We start from the raw sequence: 20,488 nt of genomic DNA, 5'->3' as shown, positions 1-20,488 counted from the left end.
GACTCAGGGACTGACTACCTCCTATCAAGACTCAGGGACTGACTACCTCTTATCAAGACTCAGGGACTGATTACCTTAAAACTACTACTAATGCCTCCATTGTTATGTTTATTTGTATTCTGAAGAAGGTTTCTGCGCATGCGAGTCATTTCAGCAAAGATACCCAAGTGTTAAACACGTGTCTGTTCCATTTAATCTGCAAATAGAAACAAGAGCTGTACCGCTCGTGAAGACTGGTATTACAAACGGATTCGTAATTTCTCACGTCAAGGAACTGATAATGTTCGAGAAATCACGAAAGCTCTTGGAATTGACTAGTTTTTTCACAGTGGTTATTTTGCGAGCAAGCGCGCACACATACATTACATATATATATATATATATATATATATATATATATATATATATATATATATATATATATATATATATATATATATATATATATATATATATATATATATATATATATATATCGCTATAACAAGAGACTAAGCATATGTGTGTATGAGTGGTGGTGTGGGGGGGAGGGTGTTGGGTAGAGGCGGGATGTTGTTGAAAGAGTGGTGCCAGCAGCCTACCCCAGTGCCAGGTGAGTGTCAGTCTACCCACACCCATCACCTAGCCTGGGTACGTCTGGCTTCACGTTGATGTTACAGTGTTGATAGTGGTGAAGACCTTGTGATGATACAGTTGATGTCCCAGTGATGATATTCAGAGTCCAGTGATGATTACTGTTGATGTATCAGTGATGTTATTGATGTCCCATTGATATTACTGTCAGTATTATTGTGGGTCAATAGCTAAATTATCGATGTTCTAACGCATTTGATGTTCTAGTGATATTACTCAAACCTCAGTGATATAATTGATGTCCAACATATAATATTCATGGCAAAGTGATGTTACAATTGATGCCCCAGTGATATTACCGATGTTGCAGTCATGATATTTAAGATGCCCCAGTGATACTTGAAGAATGCTTACAGGGGTGTGGTCAACGCTCCCGCAACCTGGTCTCAGATCAGGCCTTCTGGTGAATCATGGCCTGATCAACCAGGTTGTTGTTGCTGGCCGCACGCAGTGCAACGTACGATCCACAGCCCAGCTGGTCAGTAACTGACTTAAAGAACCTAATCAGTTCAATCTTGAAGACAGCCAAAAGTTTGTTGGTAATTTCCCTTATGTAGGGAAGGAGAGTGTCAAAGAGTATGGGACCTCTGACACTGCGAGTTCTCTCGTAATGTACTCATCGTGTTCCTGATTATTGGAGTAATTCCCACATGCGGGTTTGGACCCAGTTCCTCTAGGATTTTCCAGGTGTAAATTGTAATGTGCCTTTCTCGCGTACGTTCCAAGGAATACAGTTTAAGGAATTTAAAGTGTTTCCAGTAGTTTAGATGCTTGACTGAGTGTATATGAGCATTGTAGTTCTCTGTACGTTTTCTTGCCCAGCAATCTAGTCTGCCTTGAAGGGGACAGTTAGTATACAACAGTATTCCAGCCTGGAGAGAATAAGTGACTTGAGTATCATTATTGGGTTCAGCATTTCCTTGTGTTGAAAGTTCTAGTTATCTAGCCAGTCAGTTTCCTTGTAGCAATAGCAACATTGTTGTGATCCTAATAATAATAATAATATCTTTATTTCTACAAGTACATGTACAAGGTATACAGACCTAGCTGACATCAATGACATACTACTATACAGAAAGCCGTTTGTTGTGCAGAGCATTTCGGGCAAATTAGGTTAGTTTTGTCCCAGGATGCAACCCACACCAGTCGACTAACACCCAGGTACCCATTTTATACTGATAGGTAAACATGGACAGCAGGTGTCTTGTGGAAACACGTCCCTAATGTTTTCCAGCCGTACCGGAGATTCGAACTCCGGACCTCAGTGTGTGAGCTGAATGGCTAGAGATGTGAGATCTTCTGATATCATTACATTAAAGTCTCATTCATGGAGGTTCGGCTCTACTGAATAGTTTGAGTTTGTCCTGTACTCTGTTTCACTTTTTATGTCCTCTGTTGACCCTTGCAGGCTTAGCGCTTCTTTTTTATAATAATATGCCATCTATTTTAGGCCCGCTAGAATACTTAATTCATATCCTTCAGATGATTCATCGTCTTCAGTGGACGTCAGTTTCATTGAAATTCTTGTGTCACCACAAAAGATGTTACAGTGCTGCGATTTGTCCTTGTCAAGTGTCGGATATCAGATTGAGAAACAAAAGTGGGGCGAGTTCTGTGCCTCGAGGAACAGCTTTTCACTGTGGCAGCCACCGACTTTACTGTTTATCACTACTATCTCTGTTCTGTTTAAGTTAAATATCCATCAGCCCACTTTTCCAGTTATTTCTTCTGTACACTATTACACCGTAATCAGACTTGTCGAAGGCTTTTGCGAAATCAGTGTACATGATTTCAGCATTTAGCTTGTTGTCCAGTGCATCCAAGATCATATCATAATTGTCTAGCAAGCGAGAAAGAGAGACCTGCTCTAAACCCAGCTGCCCTAAATTGTGCAGTTATTGCAATTCCATGCGATCGGCAATCTTGCCTCTTAGATTTATTCAAAGATTTTGATGTGTAGATTTGGCACTCTTGGACTGTAGTTTTTCACGTGTGTTTTACTCCCACCTTTGTGAAGTGGGGGCAGTGATGGTCTGTGATGACTGTGGGATGACACCAGTGTCCAGGCTCCTTTCTCTATAGAATACCAAAGCCCGAGATAATGGTTTCTTGCAATTTTTTATGAATACGGAGTTTCACGAGTCTGGTCTAAGAGCACAGAGTGCATGGCGTGCTGTCGATGTCTTCTTCAAAGTCACCTGGGGAGAGGGTCACCCGGGGAGAGGGTCGCCTGGGGAGAGGGTTAACTGGGGAGAGGGTCGCCTGGGGAGAGGGTTACCTGGGGAGAGGGTCACCTGGGGAGCGAGCCACCTGGAGAGAGGGCTACCTGGGGAGAGGGTCACCTGGGGAGAGGGTCACCTGGGGAGAGGGTCACCTGGGGAGAGAGTCGCCTGGGGAGAGGGTCGCCTGGGGAGAGGGTTACCTGGGGAGAGGGTCACCTGGGGAGCGGGTCACCTGGGGAGAGGTTCACTTGGGGAGACGGTTACCTGGGGAGAGGGTCACCTGGGGAGCGGTTCATCTGGGGAGCGGGTCACCTGGAGAGAAAGCTACCTGGGGAGGTCACCTGGGGAGAGGGTCACCTGGGGAGCGGGTTACCAAGGGAGAGGGTTACCTGGGAAGAGGGTTAACTGGGGAGAGGGTCACCTGGGGAAAGGGTCACCTGGAGAGAGGGTCACCTGGAGAGAGGGTCACCTGGGGAAAGGGTCACTTGGGGAGAGGGTCACCTGGGGAGAGAGTTACCTGGAAAGAGGGCCACCTGGGGAGAGGGCTACCTGGGGAGATCACCTGGGAAGAGGGTCACCTGGGGAGAGGGTCACCTGGAGACGGGGTCACCTGGAGAGAGGGTCACCTGAAGAGAGGGCTACCTGGGGAGAAGATCACCTGGGAAGAGGGTCACCAGGGGAGAGGGTCACCTGGGGAGATGGTCACCTGGGGAGAGGGTCACCTGGAGAGAGGGTCACCTGGAGAGGGGGTCACCTGGGGAGAGGGTCACCTGGAGAGAGGGTTACCTGGAGAGGGAGTCACCTGGGGAGAGGGTCACCTGGAGAGAGGGTTACCTGGAGAGGGAGTCACCTGGGGAGAGGGTCACCTGGAGAGAGGGTCACGTGGGGAGAGGGTCTCCTGGAGAGAGAGGCACCTGGAGAGAGGGTCACCTGGGGAGAGGGTCACCTGGGGAGAGTGTTACCTGGGGAGAGTGTTACCTGGGGAGAGGGTCACCTAGAGACAGGGTCACCTGGAGAGAGGGTCACCTGGAGAGGGGGGTCACCTGGGGAGAGGGTCACCTGGAGAGAGGGGTCACGTGGGGAGGGGTCACCTGGAGAGAGGGGCACCTGGAGAGAGGGTTACCTGGGGAGAGGGTCACCTGGGGAGAGTGTTACCTGGGGAGAGTGTTACCTGGGGAGAGGGTCACCTGGAGAGAGAGTTACCTGGGGAGAGGGTCACCTGGGGAGAGGGTCACCTGGAGAGAGGATCACCTGGAGAGTGGGTCACTGGAGAGGGGGTCACCTGGGGAGAGGGTCACCTGGAGAGAGGGTCACCTGGAGAGTGTTACCTGGGGAGAGTGTTACCTGGGGAGAGGGTCACCTGGGGAGAGGGTCACCTGGAGAGAGGGTCACCTGGGGAGAGGGTCACCTGGGGAGAGGGTCACCTGGAGAGTGTTACCTGGGGAGAGGGTCACCTGGGGAGAGGGTCACCTGGAGAGAGGGTCACTGGAGAGGGGGTCACCTGGGGAAAGGGTCACCTGGAGAGAGGGTCACCTGGAGAGGGGGTCACCTGGGGAGAGGGTAACCTGGAGAGAGGGTCACGTGGGGAGAAGGTCACTTGGAGAGAGGGGCACCTAGAGAGGGGGTCACCTGGGGAGAAGGTCACCTGGGGAGAGTGTTACCTGAGGAGAGGGTCACCTTGGGAGAGGGTCACCTGGAGAGAGGGTCACCTGGAGAGAGGGTCACCTGGAGAGAGGGTCACCTGGAGAGAGGGTCACCTGGAGAGAAGGTCACCTGGGGAGAGGGTCACCTGGGGAGAGGATCACCTGGAGAGAGGGTCACCTGGGGAGAAGGTCACCTGGAGAGAGGGTCACCTGGAGAGAGGGTCACCTGGAGAGAGGGTCACCTAGGGAGAGGGTCACCTGAATTTGTTCTCTTGTTCTTCCTCCAACTTTTCTATTTTATCTCGCTCACACCTGGAGTCCATCTGGGGGATGTTCCAGGGGTAAACGCCCCCGGAGCCCACTCCTTGACCAGACCTCCCGGTGGATTAGGGCCTTATCAACCAGGCTGTTACTACTGGCCGCACGTAGTCCAACGTACGAACCACAGCCTGACTGACACTTTAGGCATCTGTCCAGCTTTTTCTTGAAGATAACCAGGGGTCTATTGGTAATTCCCCTTATGTCTGGTGGGAGGCTGTTGAATAGTTTTGGGCCCCGGACACTTATTGTGTTTTAGTGTACTGTTGGCGCCCCTACATTCTCTAGATCTGCTATTTCACCTGCCTTGAATGGAGCTGTTAGTGTACAGCAGTATTCCATCCTAGAGAGAAGTAATTTAAAAAGGATCATCATTGGCCTGGCATCCCTTGTTTTCTCATTATCCATCCTATCATTTTCCTCGTAGATGTGATAGTGACACTGCTGTGATTTTTGAAGGTGAGAGCCTCTGACATTAACATTCCCAAGTCCTTCACGCTTACTTTTCCGCTCTATTGTGTGATTAGAGCTTGTTGTATACTCAGATCTAGTTATTATTTCCTCCATTTTTCCATAACGTAGTATTTGAAATTTGTCCTCATTGAAAATCATACTGTTTTCCGTTACCCATTGGAAAATTTGGTTCATATCTGCTTGGAGATTTACTGTGTCTTCAGATTATAGTATCGTCTGCAAAGGATGATACGGTTTATATCTCTATGTCTGACATGTGGATGAGGAAGAGAATGGGGGCGAATACTGTACCTTGTGGAACAGCTTTTCACTGTGGCAGCTTCCCCGACTTAACTCTGTTTACCACTACTCTTTGTGTTCGACTGGTTAGAGAGTTGAAGATCCATCTGCCCACTTTGCCAATTATCCCTTTAGCTTGCATTTTGTGCTCTGTTACACCATGATCGCACTTGTCGAAGGCTTTTACAAATACGTTTTGCATTCTATTTGTCTTCCACTGCATCCAAGACCATATCATAGTGGTCCACTAGTTGCGAGAAGTAGGAGCGACCTCTTCTAAACCCATGTTACCCTGAATTGTGCAATTGTTGAGAACCAAAGTGATTTGCGATCGTGCTTCTTAGAACTCTTTCAAAGATTTTTATGATGTGGGACGTTAGCTATTTCTTACCTACCACCTTTATGGAGTGGGGCTATATCCGTTGTTTTCGGTGACTGGGATTTCACCCGTGTCTATGCTCCCTCCACGAAAGGGGTTTCTTGCAGTTCTTAATGAACACGGAGTTTCACGAGTCTGAGCCTGGAGCTGAATGCATGGGCATGTTGTCAATGGCTTTTTCAAAGTCCACTGGAGTTAGGGTTATGTCAGAAATTTGGCATACCTTGACAGGTTTTGAGGCTCATTCATGAAAAAATCACTTGGATTGTCTATCTTTTGACTGATTAATGGCTCGCTAAACATAGAGTCGTATTGAGACCTCAGTATCTCACTCATTTCTTTGTTGTCATCAGTGTAAGGTCCATCTTGTCTGAGCAAGAGCCCGATGTTAGATGTGGTTTTTGCCTTGTTTCTGCCATACAAAAATAAATATTTTTAATTCCTTTTGATTTCACTAATTACTTTTAGCTCCTCCTGTCTCCTGGATCCTGTATAAATCATTTAACTTACGCTCAATATTTTCCACTTCCCTGGTCAGTACTTCCTTCCGTGTTTCATATAATCTAGCCCCCCTGAAGAGCTCAGTGGTTCTTCACCTTCTGTAGAGGAAGCGTCTCTCCAGTTTACTTCTTCTCTTCTTTTTTCTTAGGGGAATATACCTTGAGCATACTTCAGTTGCCAGGAAGTTGATCTTTTCAAGGCACTGGTTAGGATCCAATGTTATTTAAGATATCTTTCCAACATGTTTCATTTAGGACAGTTTACCTGGTCCCAGTTGATGTTCTTGTAGTTGAAGTTGAATTTGGTAAAGGTACCCTCATAGCTGTTGCATTTTGCTGATCAAGACTCCTGTCTGGAGTTCGGTTAGATTGTGATTAGAATTAGTTGTTTTTTATATTGTTATGTTTCTTACCAAGTCATCACTATTTGTGAAAATAAGATAAAGTGTGTTTTCCAGTCTTGCTGGCCCCACTATCTGTTGACTTAGGGTGTATTTATTGCAGATTCAGCAACTCATGTGTGTGTGACTTTTCATCTGAGCTGCTTCCAGGGATAGTCTCTGCTATAACATTTTTTGCTACATTCTTCCATTTTGTATGTCTTAGATTGAAATCACCGACCGAGCAGCAAGATGTTTGGGGATGGGGTTGAAAGGTTTTCAGACTGTAATCAATTTTCATTAACTGTTCCTTGAACTGTTGGGAAATTGCATCTGGTGACTTATATATAACCACAATCTGTATTGTTAGAACTTCAACTGCATCATTTCTGGTGTTCAGTAACTTTGTGTGAATGAGCGACTCTTTGGTATACAGGCCAACCCTCCCTCCCCCCTTCTCCTCCTTGCTGCATTTTCTTTCTGTCGCATCTAAAAAAGTTGTACCCTGTTATCCATATTTTGCTGTCAAAATCGTCTTTTCTGTAGATGTCTGTGAAAGCTGAAAACATCTAATTTGACTCCTCTATAAGTCCACTGATGAAAGGTATTTTGTTGGTGGATATTAGCATGACCTACTTCCACATTGGACAAATGTGATACCACCTACGACTGCTGCACCTCTCCTGCCTACAGTATATAAGCTACTTCGCACATATGCTGTATTTTTTTCAAGATTGATGAACTGACAACATCGACTCACGGCTGAGGGACTGATTACCTCAGACTCCTCCTGTTTTTCACCGTTCTCCTTTGTATGGACTGATGAAGCCACTGTGTGGCGAAACGTTTCATCATTAAAGATACCCAAGTGTTGCACATGTGTCTAATTTATCAACTTGTCGGTTCTCTGAACCATTCATCTGCACTGAGTACTGTCCAAAGTTCCATATCCTTATTGCAGATTCAGAAACACCTTTCTAGCTGAATGTCATTTTTGGAAGTAGTGTTTATTCTTGCACAAGAGACATGGTGTTTTGAAAAACAGGTTCATGTGATCCTGGAAATTTTTTCCAAGGACCTTTTCACATGTCTCATGGGTATACTGTACTGCCATCCTGACCATATCCTACTTGACAGTGGGATATTTGAGGTCAGTGATACAGGTAGGCATCTTTCCTGAAGATTAGAAGCTCTGTCACAGAGTTTTGGAAAATATCAGAGCTATACCAGGATGGTGGGAATGGTGTCAACAACTGTGGTCATAGTTCACTTTTAATGTACCAGTCTTGTCTAGAAGGTTGTCCTAGATATGCCAGAGTTGAACATTTTAAACCGATCAGATGAGGCCTTCTCCTGTTATAAGCAAAAACACAGCAATGAAAAACTGCAGGAAGAAAAACAAAGAAAAAAAACATTGTAGCAAACAGTTGAAAGTCGGTCTTCATGGCCGCCTGAAACTTCAACTTGTAGAGGCGAACCCTTCATTATTCGTGAGGATGCGCTAAACCCATCGGGGTCATACACAACCCAGAGAATGGGAGGTAATCAGGCTTGATACGAGGGAGTGGAATGTAGCTGCAGTTCAGTGGATCAAGAGCCCTTCACCAGCTTGAAGGCAGCCCCACCCCCTCCATCACGGGAGGGCCAGACCGGGCCATCAGTGCCAAGAATAGCTGGCAGCTCCTGGCACTGAGTGCTGACACCCAAACACGAGGCCGCCTCTTTCTCCCTCATACCCACACACTGTACTATATACCCACACACTGTACTATATATCCACACACTGTACTATATACCCGCACACTACTATATACCCGCACACTGGACTATATACCAACACACTGTACTATATACCCACACACTGTGCTATATACCCACACACTGTACTATATACAAACACACTGTACTATATACCCACACACTGTACTATATACCCACACACTGTACTATATACCCACACACTGTACTATATACCAACACTGTACTATATACCCACACACTGTACTATATACCCACACACTGTACTATATACCCACACACTGTGCTATATACCCCCACACTGTACTATATACCCATGCACTGTACTATATACCCACACACTGTACTATATACCCGCACACTGTACTATATACCCGCACACTGTACTATATACCCGCACACTGTACTATATACCCGCACACTGTACTATATACCCACACACTGTACTATATACCAACACACTGTACTATATACCCGCACACTGTACTATATACCCACACACTACTATATACCAACACACTGTACTATATACCAACACACTGTACTATATACCCGCACACTGTACTATATACCCGCACACTGTACTATGTACCAACACATTGTACTATATACCCGCACACTGTACTATATACCCGCACACTGTACTATATACCAACACACTGTACTATATACCCGCACACTGTACTACGTACCAACACATTGTACTATATACCCGCACACTGTACTATATACCAACACACTGTACTATATACCCACACACCGTACTATATACCCACACACTGTACTATATACCCACACACTGTACTATATACCAACACACTGTACTATATACCCGCACACTGTACTATATACCCGCACACTGTACTATATACCAACACATTGTACTATATACCCGCACACTGTACTATGTACCAACACATTGTACTATATACCCGCACACTGTACTATATACCCGCACACTGTACTATATACCAACACACTGTACTATATACCCGCACACTGTACTATGTACCAACACATTGTACTATATACCCGCACACTGTACTATATACCAACACACTGTACTATATACCCGCACACCGTACTATATACCCACACACTGTACTATATACCCACACACTGTACTGTATACCCACACACCGTACTATATACCCACACACTGTACTATATACCCACACACTGTACTATATACCCACACACTGTACTATATACCCACACACTGTACTGTATACCCACACACCGTACTATATACCCACACACTGTACTATATACCCACACACTGTTCTATATACCCACACACTGTACTATATACCCACACACTGTACTATATACCCACACACTGTACTGTATACCCACACACCGTACTATATACCCACACACTGTACTATATACCCACACACTGTACTATATACCCACACACTGTACTGTATACCCACACACCGTACTATATACCCACACACTGTACTATATACCCACACACTATACAATATACCCGCACACTGTACTATATACACACACACTATACTATATACCCGCACACTGTACTATATACCCACACACTGTACTATATACCCACACTGTACTATATACCCACACACTGTACTGTATACCCACACACCGTACTATATACCCACACACTGTACTATATACCCACACACTGTACTATATACCCATACACTGTACTGTATACCCACACACCGTACTATATACCCACACACTGTGCTATATAACCACACACTATACAATATACCCGCACACTGTACTATATACCCACACACTATACTATATACCCGCACACTGTACTATATACCCACACACTGTACTACATACCCACACACTGTACTATATACCCGCACACTACTATATACCAACACACTGTACTATATACCAACACACTGTACTATATACCCGCACACTGTACTATATACCCGCACACTGTACTATATACCCGCACACTATACTATATACCCGCACACTACTATATACCCATACACTGTACTATATACCCGCACACTGTACTATATACCCATACACTGTACTATATACCCGCACACTGTACTATATACACGCACACTGTACTATATACCCGCACACTGTACTATATACCTGCACACTGTACTATATACCCGCACACTGTACTATATACCCGCACACTGTACTATATACCCGCACACTGTACTATATACCCGCACACTGTACTATATACCCGCACACTGTACTATATACCAACACACTGTACTATATACCCGCACACTGTACTATATACCCACACACTGTACTATATACCCACACACTATACTATATACCCACACACTGTACAATATACCCACACACTATACTATATACCCACACACTGTACTATATACCCACACACTGTACTATATACCCACACACTGTACTATATACCCACACACTATACTATATACCCACACACTGTACAATATACCCACACACTATACTATATACCCACACACTGTACTATATACCCACACACTGTACTATATACCCACACACTGTACTATATACCCACACACTATACTATATACCGACACACTGTACAATATACCCACACACTATACTATATACCCACACACTGTACTATATACCCACACACTGTACTATATACCCACACACTGTACTATATACCCACACACTATACTATATACCCACACACTGTACAATATACCCACACACTATACTATATACCCACACACTGTACTATATACCCACACACTGTACTATATACCCACACACTGTACTATATACCCACACACTGTACTATATACCCACACACTGTACTATATACCCACACACTGTACTATATACCCACACACTGTACTATATACCCACACACTGTACTATATACCCACACACTGTACTATATACCCACACACTGTACTATATACCCACACACTGTACTATATACCCACACACTGTACTATATACCCACACACTGTACTATATACCCACACACTGTACTATATACCCACACACTGCACTATATACCCACACACTGTACTATATACCCACACACTGTACTATATACAAAATCGAAGACCATACTAACACCAAGGTTAACAACGCGTCACCTGGCAACTGACAGAAGCTTCAACAACACTGTAACACCGAGCTGAACTGAGAAGGAACTTCCTCACGTCCATGAAAAATGTCAAGCATCATGAGACGTGACAGAAGCCTTGATGAGTCAGGAAGCTACGACCACCTTATCTACGACGTGACATAAGCTTTGATGAGTCAGGAAGCTACGACCACCTTATCTACGACGTGACAGAAGCTTTGATGAGTCAGGAAGCTACGACCACCTTACCTACGACGTGACAGAAGCCTTGATGAGTCAGGAAGCTACGACCACCTTATCTACGACGTGACAGAAGCTTTGATGAGTCAGGAAGCTACGACCACCTTACCTACGACGTGACAGAAGCCTTGATGAGTCAGGAAGCTACGACCACCTTATCTACAACGTGACAGAAGCCTTGATGAGTCAGGAAGCTACGACCACCTTACCTACGACGTGACAGAAGCCTTGATGAGTCAGGAAGCTACGACCACCTTACCTACGACGTGACAGAAGCCTTGATGAGTCAGGAAGCTACGACCACCTTATCTACGACGTGACAGAAGCCTTGATGAGTCAGGAAGCTACGACCACCTTACCTACGACGTGACAGAAGCCTTGATGAGTCAGGAAGCTACGACCACCTTATCTACGACGTGACAGAAGCTTTGATGAGTCAGGAAGCTACGACCACCTTACCTACGACGTGACAGAAGCCTTGATGAGTCAGGAAGCTACGACCACCTTATCTACGACGTGACAGAAGCCTTGATGAGTCAGGAAGCTACGACCACCTTACCTACGACGTGACAGAAGCCTTGATGAGTCAGGAAGCTACGACCACCTTACCTACGACGTGACAGAAGCCTTGATGAGTCAGGAAGCTACGACCACCTTATCTACGACGTGACAGAAGCCTTGATGAGTCAGGAAGCTACGACCACCTTACCTACGACGTGACAGAAGCCTTGATGAGTCAGGAAGCTACGACCACCTTACCTACGACGTGACAGAAGCCTTGATGAGTCAGGAAGCTACGACCACCTTACCTACGACGTGACAGAAGCCTTGATGAGTCAGGAAGCTACGACCACCTTACCTACGACGTGACAGAAGCCTTGATGAGTCAGGAAGCTACGACCACCTTACCTACGACGTGACAGAAGCCTTGATGAGTCAGGAAGCTACGACCACCTTACCTACGACGTGACAGAAGCCTTAATGAGTCAGGAAGCTACGACCACCTTACCTACGACGTGACAGAAGCCTTGATGAGTCAGGAAGCTACGACCACCTTATCTACGACGTGACAGAAGCCTTGATGAGTCAGGAAGCTACGACCACCTTACCTACGACGTGACAGAAGCCTTGATGAGTCAGGAAGCTACGACCACCTTACCTACGACGTGACAGAAGCCTTGATGAGTCAGGAAGCTACGACCACCTTACCTACGACGTGACAGAAGCCTTGATGAGTCAGGAAGCTACGACCACCTTACCTACGACGTGACAGAAGCCTTGATGAGTCAGGAAGCTACGACCACCTTACCTACGACGTGACAGAAGCCTTGATGAGTCAGGAAGCTACGACCACCTTATCTGCGACGTGACAGAAGCCTTGATGAGTCAGGAAGCTACGACCACTTTACCTACGACGTGACAGAAGCCTTGATGAGTCAGGAAGCTACGACCACCTTACCTACGACGTGACAGAAGCCTTGATGAGTCAGGAAGCTACGACCACCTTATCTACGACGTGACAGAAGCCTTGATGAGTCAGGAAGCTACGACCACCTTACCTACGACGTGACAGAAGCCTTGATGAGTCAGGAAGCTACGACCACCTTACCTACGACGTGACAGAAGCCTTGATGAGTCAGGAAGCTACGACCACCTTACCTACGACGTGACAGAAGCCTTGATGAGTCAGGAAGCTACGACCACCTTACCTACGACGTGACAGAAGCCTTGATGAGTCAGGAAGCTACGACCACCTTATCTACGACGTGACAGAAGCCTAACTTCCAAATTCATCCTCCATCCTCCAAACCTCCAAGTTCATCCTCCAACCCCCAATCTTCCAAGTTCATCCTTCAACCCCCAAACTTCTAAGTTCATCCTTCAACCCCCAAACTTCCAAATTCATCCTCCAACCCCCAATCTTCCAAGTTCATCCTTCAACCCCCAAACTTCCAAGTTCATCCTTCAACCCCCAAACTTCCAAGTTCTTCCTCCAACCCACAAACTTCCAAGTTCGTCCTCCAACCGACAAACTTCCAAGTTCATCCTCCAACCTCGAAACTTCCAAATTCATCCTCCATCCTCCAAACGTCCAGGTTCATCCTCCAACCCTCAATCTTCCAAGTTCATCCTTCATCCCCCAAACTTCTAAGTTCATCCTCCAACCCCCAAACTTCCAAGTTCATCCTTTAACCCCCAAACTTCTAAGTTCATCCTCCAACCCTCAAACTTCCAAGTTCCTCTTCCAACCCACAAACTTCCAAGTTCGTCCTCCAACCGACAAACTTCCAAGTTCATCCTACAATCGACAAACTTCCAAGTTCATCCTCCAACCCCCAAACTTCCAAGTTCATCCTCCAACCCCCAAACTTCCATGTTCATCCTCCAATCGACAAACTTCCAAGTTCATCCTCCAACCCCCAAACTTCCTACTTCATCCTCCAAACCCGAAACCTGCCAGCCTCCACCGAACCTTGTCAGGAGCCGGGCAACTTGCGTGGGGTTGATTTGGAGAGCAAGCAGTGGTGTGTGAGTGGGTGGTGGGAGCCGGGCGGTGCTGTCTTGTGGGGGTGGGCATCGGAGTTGAGGCAGACAAGAGCGAGATGGGCGGGAGCAGTGGTGGACAAGAAGTTAGGTCCTCATAATCCAAGGAAATCATGAAAAATAATCATATAAGACAAGTCTATAAGTCACCTAGGCTAGCAATGCACGCTGCGGATGTATCCAGAAAGCTCTCTCTCTGTACAGATACAGTACGTACTTTATTTTTCAATTGTGAAGTCTACGGGAGAAGAAACCCAAAAGTTAGCAGTACAGTATACCTGGAAGGGGCGTACCCAAAATGTTCTACGGGGTAACAACCCGAGGAGGCCGCTCTGGTCACACTGTGGTACTGCCTTTCTCTTCCTTTCTTGTGTATTGTATTGGGAATACATTCGCAGTATTCCACATTTCTGACATTTGTCAATTTGGCCGTTCACAATGTTACTGCTCTCTCTCTCAGATCCCATTGTGATACATTGTTTAGTCCTATAGCTATTGAATTGTCTCTCTCACTCAATAGCTTTTTCACGTATTCTCGTGTTGTGTGTATTGTGTCCATTATCCACTGGTGAACTCCTCCTTGACTCTCTGGTATTAACCTTATATTTGTGGATATATAGTTTAGAAAAGGCAACAAGTTGATAAATGAGACACTTGTGCAAAATTTGGGTATCTTTATTCTGGAAACGTCTCTCCAGCCAGTGGCTTCCTCAGTCCAGTGCAGAGAAAGGTGGAAGATGAGGAGGAGTTTGAAGTAGTTAGTCCCTCAGCCTGGAGTCGATGTGTTCAGTGCATCAATCTTGATGGACTGATTACCTCAACATCCTCCTCATCTTTCACCATTCTCTTCATTGGACTGAAGAAACCTAATATTTACTGGAAACATTTTAAATCGTCAGTTCAACTCCTCGCAAATTATCTTCTCATTCCTCACAACCTTTCTCCCTTTTTTAGTCTTATTACTTATTTTTATGTACCCGTCTTCCTTCTGATGGGACTGTGCAGCAATATCAGTTCAGATTTGACTTTCATTATGTCATTCTCAGATTGTTACCTAGCCTCTCTTTTCACCAGTACATATTAGTTTCTCACTCTTCTATTCACTTCTCTTTTCTGCTGTCTTTTGCCTTCTGTACTTTTTAATGCTTTCTCGCTTCTAGTTTTGCCTTTCTGCACCATTGTGTGTGCGTGTATGTACTTGCTATGCCATGCAAGTACATACACTACCATGACCTGGTTAAATACGCCTTCATACGCCAAGACAAAATTTCCGTAAACTAGCAAGTATTCCGGTGTTGTTTACTAACCCCTTTGCCCAAGACACAAGTGATATGACAAATATTGTGAGAAAAGCTATCATTCAAGCACAAGAAAGAATGATATTCTCAAAGCACATGTAATAGGGTATGATACATACAAAGAGTTTGTTGCGAAACATAATAGGAGCAGCCGTGAATTTATGAGCACCCATGAAGACGCTAAGATTTAAGATTTGGTGACATGAATCAGTGCACCGAAGGAAGATCAAAGCTTACCTACAAGACCAGATCTAGATTTGCAACTGAAACACGTGACTTTTTTGTAGTCCCAAAGCAGTTTCCTACGGATAATAGCTTGCATGTATGCAACGTATGCAATGTTAAAATTGATCCACATCGTGAAAGCAATTGGTCATAGTCAATGATACTATGAAAGATGACCTTACACGAAGAGGGATCACTGAAGACCACAATATGTCTACAAATGGTGGTGTCGTTAATGGACTGGCAGAACATCGGTGTCTTGAGATTAGAGGATGATATAAAAACTTGTTCTTTAGTGAACGAGGAAACAAATACTGTTTGACAGATATCACACTAAAAACTCAATTTATACCATATCATAGATTCTACTACAAATGGACGTCCGACAATGAAAAGTTTGTTAGCTTCTACCAAAAGAAAAGAACAGATGAATGTTTTGAGGAGTAAGTTTTGCACTAAGTCGAGAACAATGACACTGGGTTTGTATTGACATGGAGAAACAAAGTGGCAGCCTCGAATCACAGTGTTTACCATGTGGCCAGATCTCATGAAGTTGTAACAACACTGCTGCTGGTAAGGAAAAGAAATCCATCTCCTGTCAACATCTCTCCGACACAGATGTCATTATACTGGCAGTGCACAGGTTCCCGACTTCTGTTTAATAAAGCATGTTTTATTACTGGTCTAAATAAAAGATACATTCCATTAAAACCAATTTTCTGGATGCTAGGAAATAAGAGAGCGAAAACCATAACGATTTTTTTCCCCTTATCAGATCAGACAGAAGAGGACGATTTGCAAGTACTATAATGTAAAAGAACATTTTGGACAGCTTTTCTTAATGCAAATCCAACATCGACAGAGGCACCAGGTGGCTTGCTGGGGTTGTCAGGAGAGCCACGTCATGCTAGCCTTGATAGGTGGGAGCATTTTGCTAGCACCCTTCATCATCCTTAAATAAGTTTCGTGTTGTTACATTGAGGTGACATATTTAAAAGAAAGTAAACACAGTCAGAAGGCATTAATGGTATACAATATACACAGTCAACACCTATTAACTCATAAAGGTTAAGACAATGAACATTTATCAACTCTTCAAGACTAAGAGACTGAACACCTATCATCTGTTCAAGGAAGCAACTTCTCAGGGAAGTGCACCTGACAAGTGGTTTGTGGAGACTGAAGGACTATGTACTCTATCCCACCTGAACCATCAACGTAAACACCAGTGTTGATCAACAACATTGTGAAATGTCGTTTCAATTTCTATAACCTACCAGGTATATTAACATCCGCTGTATGTATCTTCCCTGCAGGTAAACGGTTGGTTAGTGAGGATCAGAAGAGCCGAGCACTCAAAGAACTGCAAGACTTAACAGAGAGCAGGAGTGAGCTACGACACACGCAACATGGATGACCCCTACCATATAGATGTTATGTACAACTGGTTCAAGTACAGTGTGGTAAGTACATGCTTATAACTCAGATATAATTCAGATATTATGCAAGAAAATCGAAATAATTTCCCGTAAATAATTTTCCCCCCTAACTGAGAGATGATCAGAGGAAGTTGAATCGTTGAATTATTTAGCACATTATTAGGTAGACGATTTGCAATGAATCATTAGTTAAGACTAAAGCTAAATTACTACTGTTACCTGGTGCAGCGTTGTATAGCCCTTGTGGGTTTAGCGCTTAGTTATGAGTATAATAATAATACTGTTACCTGAACTAACCAAATATGTTTTAAACTAGTCTGTTCTAACCTAATCTATTCTAACCTGATCTAGTTTAATTTCTTCAAACAATGTAATATGACCTACATTATTTATTCTTTTCAAACCTAATCTATTTTATTATATTCAAACAGTCTATTCTAACCCAGTGTATCCTAATCTACTCTAACCCAGTGTATTCTAATCTCTTCTAAGCTAAACTATTCCAAGCTAACCTATTCTAAGTTAATCTATTCTAACGTAATCTATTCTGTCCTAACCCACTAAAAGCTAATCTGTTCTAATCTTAAACAATTATTATTCTTACCTAATTTGTTTTAACCCAATGTTTTATAGCCTAATCTATTGAAACGTAACGTAAGTCAAGTCATCATGTACTACCTGGCTCTCACCTGTCACAGTCCAAGGCGCCTCCACACGTCATCAATAAGAAAGAGAAGAGGAAATGGAAGATTGAATACATTGAGCCTTATGGCAGGTAAGCGATACTTCTGTACTCACTTTGTTATACTCTCCTAGATGTACTCATCTAGCTGTACTCACCTACCTGCTCCTAAATAGGATGAGTCGCACAGGTGGTATATCAAAGAGATACTTGATTTTAGTATTGTTTTATGTGTTCCATTGCCGCTTTCTAGGAAGAATCGGAGCACTGGGTTGACGTTCACAGTTTAGTGAACGTAAAATAAGCACAGCAATAATTGTGAATGTTTAGTAAGTTATGAGGTTTGTATAGTGAGAGATGTGTGTTGTTTGGAACCAGACTGAGTGATTATTCTAACAGCTGATTTTTTGGGTAAAGATAGGTTGTAGGTGATTAGCGGTTGTAGATCCCTAAGCACAGATAATTGAGGTGGAGAATGCCACCACCATCGTAGGGAAAATATAAGAAATTTTGGAGATGTTAAACTTAGGGTTGACTTCATGTGTGTCGTCCAGGTGCACCATCGCCACGCAGGACATCAAGGAGGGAGAGGTGCTCTTCGTGGACCATCCCGTCGTCACAGGTCCCAAACAAACCTCAGACGTCATCTGTCTCGCCTGCTACCGTCGCCTCAACTCCTGGGACGACTACCAGTGCTCAAAGTGAGGCAATGAGGGAAGGAAGGAGGGTTCATAGGAAGGGAGGAGAGAAGGGTTTGTTGGTAGGGAGGAGAGGAGAGTTTGTAGGGAGGGAGGAGAAGAGGGTTTGTAGGGAGGGAGGCAAGAGATGAGGGTTTGTAGGGAGGGAGGAGAAGAGGGTTTGTAGGGAGAGAGAAAGACGTTTGTAGGGAGGGAAGAGAGGAGGGTTTGTAGGGAGGGAGGAGAAGAAGGTTTGTAGGGAGGGAAGAGAGGAGGGTTTGTAGGGAGGGAGAAGAGGGTTTGTAGGGAGGGAGAAGAAGAGGGTTTGTAGGGAGGGAGGAGAAGAGGGTTTGTAGGGAGGGAGGCAAGAGATGAGGGTTTGTAGGGAGGCAAGAGAGGAGGGTTTGTAGGGAGAGAGAAGGAGGTTTGTAGGGAGGGAAGAGAGGAAGATTTGTAGGGAGGGAGGAGAAGAGGGTTTGTAGGGAGGCAAGAGAGGAGGGTTTGTAGGGAGAGAGAAGGAGGTTTGTAGGGAGGGAAGAGAGGAGGGTTTGTAGGGAGGGAGGAGAAGAAGGTTTGTAGGGAGGGAAGAGAGGAGGGTTTGTAGGGAGGGAGGAGAAGAGGGTTTGTAGGGAGGGAGAAGAAGAGGATTTGTAGGGAGGGAGGAGAAGAGGGTTTGTAGGGAGGAAAGAGAGGAGGGTTTGTAGGGAGGGAGGCAAGAGATGAGGGTTTGTAGGGAGGGAGGAGAAGAAGGTTTGTAGGGAGGGAAGAGAGGAGGGTTTGTAGGGAGGGAGGAGAAGAGGGTTTGTAGGGAGGGAAGAGAGGAGGGTTTGTAGGGAGGGAGGAGAAGAAGGTTTGTAGGGAGGGAAGAGAGGAGGGTTTGTAGGGAGGGAGGAGAAGAGGGTTTGTAGGGAGGGAGAAAGAGGATTTGTAGGGAGGAAGGAAAAGAGGGTTTGTAGGGAGGAAAGAGAGGAGGGTTTGTAGGGAGGGAGGCAAGAGATGAGGGTTTGTAGGGAGGGAGGAGAAGAAGGTTTGTAGGGAGGGAAGAGAGGAGGGTTTGTAGGGAGGGAGGAGAAGAGGGTTTGTAGGGAGGGAGAAGAAGAGGGTTTGTAGGGAGGCAAGAGAGGAGGGTTTGTAGGGAGAGAGAAGGAGGTTTGTAGGGAGGGAAGAGAGGAGGGTTTGTAGGGAGGGAGGAGAAGAGGGTTTGTAGGGAGGGAGGAGAAGAGGGTTTGTAGGGAGGCAAGAGAGGAGGGTTTGTAGGGAGAGAGAAGGAGGTTTGTAGGGAGGGAAGAGAGGGGAGTTTGTAGGGAGGGAGGAGAAGACGGTTTGTAGGGAGGGAAGAGAGGGGGGTTTGTAGGGAGGGAGGAGAAGAAGGTTTGTAGGGAGGGAAGAGAGGGGGGGTTGTAGGGATGGAGGAGAAGAGGGTTTGTAGGGAGGGAAGAGAGGGGGATTTGTAGGGAGGGAAGAGAAGAGGGTTTGTAGGGAGGCAAGAGAGGAGGGTTTGTAGGGAGAGAGAAGAGGGTTTTTAGGGATGGAAGAGAGGGGGGTTTGTAGGGAGGGAGGAGAAGAGGGTTTGTACTGAGGGAGGGAGAGAAGGCTTGGAGAGAGAGAGAAAGAGAAAGACGGTGAGGAAAACTGTGAAGAAAAAGAGTTTGAGAGAGAGTGTGGTGGACAGAACTACGAGGACAGGAAGTTGATCCAGAGTTATTTACATGTTGGAA

The 20,488-nt window shown here is 45.3% G+C and overlaps 1 protein-coding gene across 2 annotated transcripts in view; it reads left to right on the top strand.

The window, feature by feature from the left end:
- Positions 1-587: 587 nt before the first annotated feature.
- Positions 588-20,488, top strand: part of LOC128693319 (SET domain-containing protein SmydA-8) — a 62,230-nt gene continuing 42,329 nt past the window's right edge. The window contains exons 1-4 of one of the 2 annotated variants that reach the window (XM_053782939.2): positions 588-630; positions 17,289-17,435; positions 18,110-18,186; positions 18,648-18,794. In XM_053782939.2, coding sequence (XP_053638914.1) covers positions 17,382-17,435; positions 18,110-18,186; positions 18,648-18,794 — 278 coding nt within the window. In that variant the 5' untranslated portion in view covers positions 588-630; positions 17,289-17,381. Of the gene's footprint in view, positions 631-677; positions 1,112-17,288; positions 17,436-18,109; positions 18,187-18,647; positions 18,795-20,488 lie in introns of those variants that run through there. The other variant, XM_053782938.2, reaches the window with a different exon arrangement.

Source organism: Cherax quadricarinatus, chromosome 28, assembly GCF_038502225.1.
Source record: "Cherax quadricarinatus isolate ZL_2023a chromosome 28, ASM3850222v1, whole genome shotgun sequence".
NCBI classification, from domain to species: domain Eukaryota; kingdom Metazoa; phylum Arthropoda; class Malacostraca; order Decapoda; family Parastacidae; genus Cherax; species Cherax quadricarinatus.
This window is presented reverse-complemented; position numbering and strand designations above follow the sequence as displayed.